The sequence below is a fragment of the Cynara cardunculus genome (genome assembly GCF_001531365.2).
Source record: "Cynara cardunculus var. scolymus isolate 2C chromosome LG 15, CcrdV1, whole genome shotgun sequence".
NCBI classification, from domain to species: domain Eukaryota; kingdom Viridiplantae; phylum Streptophyta; class Magnoliopsida; order Asterales; family Asteraceae; genus Cynara; species Cynara cardunculus.
In genome coordinates this window covers 9,581,615-9,586,504 of record NC_037542.1, presented here as the reverse complement: position 1 = coordinate 9,586,504, position 4,890 = coordinate 9,581,615, and the positions used below count along the sequence as shown (strand labels likewise).

At 29.8% G+C, this 4,890-nt stretch overlaps 1 protein-coding gene across 1 annotated transcript; it reads left to right on the top strand.

Moving 5' to 3' along the window:
- The first annotated feature begins 2,287 nt into the window (after window positions 1-2,287).
- LOC112527861 (SKP1-like protein 1B) lies at window positions 2,288-4,040 on the top strand. The gene is made up of 2 exons (XM_025138701.1): window positions 2,288-2,656; window positions 3,700-4,040. The coding sequence occupies exons 1-2, from the start codon at window positions 2,363-2,365 to the stop codon at window positions 3,871-3,873; spliced, it is 468 nt and encodes a 155-aa protein (XP_024994469.1). The 5' UTR covers window positions 2,288-2,362; the 3' UTR covers window positions 3,874-4,040.
- Window positions 4,041-4,890: the final 850 nt, after the last annotated feature.

Sequence of the window (4,890 nt, the reverse complement as noted above, 5' to 3'; positions counted from 1 at the left end):
AAATAAAAAACTTATTTCAAATTATTATTAGTGATTTTTATTTTTCATTGCTATGATTTATAAAAATATTTAATTTTTTTGACTTTTTCTTATTAAGTTGCATGCAAATTAAATATTATAGAGTAAAATATTTATTAAATAAATATGTTACATTATTTTCGACATATACTTTGTTTGTAAAAAATGTAACACTTCTTATTTTATGTTGTTTAAAAAAAGTACATATCTTTTAAAGTTCTCTCTAAAATGTTAACGAAATAAATTGTGTTCTATAATTTTTTAATATTGTTATATTAATAAATAATTCAAAAAATCTAATTAATTTAATATATTTATACGTCAAGTAAATTTTTTTGAACAAATATAATATATTTTTTAAAATATAATATGTTTTTGGTAAAAAAGAAACAATTCTTATTTTTTTTTTCAAAAAACACATATTTTAAAAAAAAAATTAGCGAGATAAGTTGTCTTCTACTAGTTTTATTAATATTGATATATTAATAAATAGTTTAGAATTTTTTAGTTTCATTTAAAATATATTTATTAAGTAACATGAAAAATATCTAAATATTAAAATTAAAAGTACATTGTTCAATAAAACTAGTAGATGTTATAATAAAATAATTTTAAAAGTATAATGTTGTAATAAGAAAGTCACATCACTATAATACATGTGGACAACCTACGTGGACAATGAGGTAACATGAAAATCTGGTATAATGGTTAAATTTAAATCAAAAAGTTATTCAATGTTATAATGGGTAAATTTTTCAAAGTATAATGTTCCAATAAAAAATAGTTTAAAAATATATTGCTATAATGAGAAAAACTGGAAGTACAATGTTAAAATAAAGAAATTTATGAAAGTAGATTGTTATTTTATACATTTTATTCTATATATATATGTGTATAATTATATATAAATTTAAAATATATAAAGTTACTTTTAAAACTCTACCATGAACTTTTTATAATATACACTAGATATTCTTTCCATAAATAATTCAGTGCATATCCATGGTTTTTTCACCCAAGGACCACCAATGTTTCTAAATTTACATATAGATCCTCCAACATATATATTTAGCAATTTAAACACCTTGTCTTTTATATTATCTAAAAGATATTTAAAAAATGTGATTTGTTGACATTAAAGTCTTAAACACATACTTTTATCAGTGTTATACTATTACTTAACTGAATATACTCACAACTTATTTAATTTCATTAAGAACAATGCACAATTCTTTGTCGATATAACAAAATTACCGTGCCACGATTGTTTCAAATACAATCATTATGTCTTTACGGAAAAAGAATTATTACAGTGGACGTAAACTAAAACAAGATTTTTATGGATGATAAGAGTTGTGCTACCAAGGAATAAATGGTTCGATGACGGAAGCAGTTTAGTAAACAGTTTGTTACTAAAACGTTCAAAGTTCATGGTATTATATATATATACTAAATTCAACTTCATGTCTAGTGAAACTCCTGGATTAAGATAGATTCAACTTTGACTGATCAAGATTTGTTCTAAAAACTGATGTTTGGCTTGGATCATATGGTCTTACCATGGTTTTTGCACGTAGTTGATGATACATTTCCCCTTGTTTTAGCTACTTTTTTTTGCCAACTTTAGCTTGAAGTCAGAAAAATCATACTGCTTCCATAATCAAATAAACAAAATGAAGATTACTATTTGAAAAATGATCAGATGGTGATTCAAATTTTGTATAATATTTGTGAGAGTTGTAACAAAAAGACCAACATACCATCAACTACTGATCATCTTGATAGATACAATATTGCTTAAATGACTTAACAAATATCTGTCTCAATTTTTTCCAAAATTACAGTATACTATAAATTTAACTGATAATTTGTGTATTTGGTGATTAATCTAGTTTTTAAAAATAAATCATTTTTAACCACAAGAGTGGTGTCTGATTGGTTTAAACTTGGTTTCAAAAGTCAAAAATACCAGGATGTCACAAGTTCAAATTTAAGGAGGAATAAAAATATTCTTGTGGTCATGGAGATTCAAATGCGGTGACTCCGAGCTATCTGCAAAGCAGATGATTGGTCTGAGATTAGTCGGTTTGCATAGCTGGTTGGATATCCAGGTTAATAAAAAAAATCATTTTGTAAAGCAAAGTTAAGGGACCAAATATGTTAAAATTTTCAAAGAAGGACTAATGTTGTAGAATTTGTAAGAGTTAGAGGCTAATACGTGCAAAGCCTAATCTCCATCTATAAATAAAGAAGCCAATAAGCAAATCATAAGTTGTGTAGGAATTTCTATCTTAGGGTTTGCTTTCGGTTCCCAAATTACCCCCCACCGTTCTAAATTCTGGCCATGGCGTCGACGAAGGTTATCGTTCTCAGGAGTTCTGACGGTGAGACATTCGAGGTTGATGAGGCGGTGGCGTTGGAGTCGCAGACGATTAAGCACATGGTTGAAGATGGTTGTGCTGATACCAGTATCCCTCTTCCCAACGTCACGAGCAAGATCCTTTCGAAGGTGATTGAATACTGTAAGAAGCACGTGGAGACACCGAAGAATGATGATAAGGTTGCTGAGGATGATCTCAAGTCGTTTGATGCCGACTTCGTGAAAGTGGATCAGGGCACTCTGTTTGATCTGATCTTGGTGCGTGTCTTTTACAATTCCTTTTTGCTCTGATGATCTTTTATTGCTTTTTGGTTACGATTGTGCTTACGCTTATTCTGCTTATCTAAGTTTATCGATTTGGGGGAAAACTTTAGGGTTTCGCTTCGTGATGTTAGCTTTGTGAATCTCATATACGTGTTTAATTTATGTGAAAGCTTTTGTAGGTAGCTAGGTTAGTTGTTTAATCCTTTTTTTTTTTTGACGTATTAGTTAACGAATCAAATTAATTTTCTGCTATTTGTTCCCTGTTCTTTTTTCCTCTATCTTTTTGTATTCACACTATGATTTGTTCTCCCAGGAGCCCGATACATTGCAGTAATTGATCTCTGTAGGTGTTGGTTCATTTAAACCATTAAATTTTCCTTGTTCATGTTGCTTCTTGAAGTTTGTGTTTTCCAGTAAGGGTTTTTACAAGGATTTATCGAATGAGTGACTGATGAAATCACTTTATGGAATGAAGTCAATTGTTTTGATTTAGTGAATCTGTCATAAATCTTCCTGAGTTCTGATAGAGAAGATTTATGGGTTCATTTCATCCTTTCTTTAAGATTGCTATCTTGCTAGAGATGCCTGATTCTTAACAGAAATCCAGTCCCTGAACCGTTCTTTGCTATTCTTTATGTTATCCATCCATCTTTTTGAGTGTCTATGCGAACATGCCTGTGTCCACTTCGAAGTACACCCATACCTTCAAAGTTTAATTTCGATTTGTTCAAGAATTATGTTTGTACGACCTGAAGGATCACCATAATTATCATGATCGGTTGGACCAAATTTCAGAACAAACATGATAACAATCTCAAGATTGGTTTGGACCAAGTTTGCGAAGAAAATGATTCATGGATGGCACTCGGACTTTAAAAAACCGTGAAGATGTTATAGGCTATATTCCATTATATACACATGTATTTTGAACGTTAATTTCAAAGTGTTTGGTTGCTTAAACCTTGCAATTGGTGTCTATCATATGTTTGTTTCGTTGAGATGGTGATGTATGAATATGTTGTTGTATCTGTTTTCAGGCTGCTAACTATCTGAACATCAAGAGCCTGCTGGATCTGACCTGTCAAACTGTGGCGGATATGATCAAAGGAAAGACTCCTGAAGAGATTCGCAAGACGTTCAATATCAAGAACGATTTCACCCCGGAGGAGGAAGAGGAGGTCCGTAGGGAGAATGCTTGGGCTTTTGAGTAAACCATGGAAACTGTCTATATTGAGTCTGAGTCTTAAGTACTAGTAGTATATAATGTGGGTGTCTGTTCTGCTTTTTCCATATCAAAACTCATGAATGCACTCCTTTATGGTATCTTAAAACTCTTGTTGTTTTGTGTCATATGGTGCGATGTGATCATGTTTTTTTCCTTTCCTTTTCCTCTGATCCTTCATTTAGGGGCGAATTTTACTCGTTTGGACTTGTATAGATCATCTCCGACCCCTACACTAAAAAGAAATACCAAATTGGTGGTGCCATTAGCCCCTAATATCACGTTTCTGACTCCAACCATCTTCGGCGAATAGACCAAAGTAGATGGGGACCGGCAATCAACCAAAACGTTGTGCATACCGTTTGATTTGGAGTAGTATTAGATGAATCGAAGCGTATGGTTGGAGATGCCCTTTAGAATAGACGGACGGACTTGAGAATAGACCAAAGTAGACCGGGACCGGTAATCAACCAAAACGTTATGCATACCGTTTGATTTGTAGTATTAGATGAATCGAAGCTGCCGAGCAATATTATAATTTCTTAACAATAAAGTATCAAAAGTTAAAATCTATAATGAAATTACCTGAAACTCTTTATATTGTAGAGATCTTGATATTAATTATAAATATTAAAATATTTTATAAATTTATCATCTTAATACGTTTTAAACAAACAAACTTTAATCTATATCTATACTATATTATAAAACATTAGACAAAAATACTTAAAAATCATTTTTAATATTACTCAAAAATTTAAGTTTACAAGTTATTGTACATAAATATAATTTATTAAAACTCTATGTTTGAATTTACGTGACTAACTATAGTAATTAAATATAGAATAAATATTTTATTTTAAATATAAAAAAATTAAAATATAATTAGGATAATCATTGAGTTCTAACAAAATATTTAATTATTATTTTTATAAAAAGTTATATTATTAAATCAAAATTAAATTACTTCGTTATTAAACCTAAACTAAATTATAAAAAAATTGAA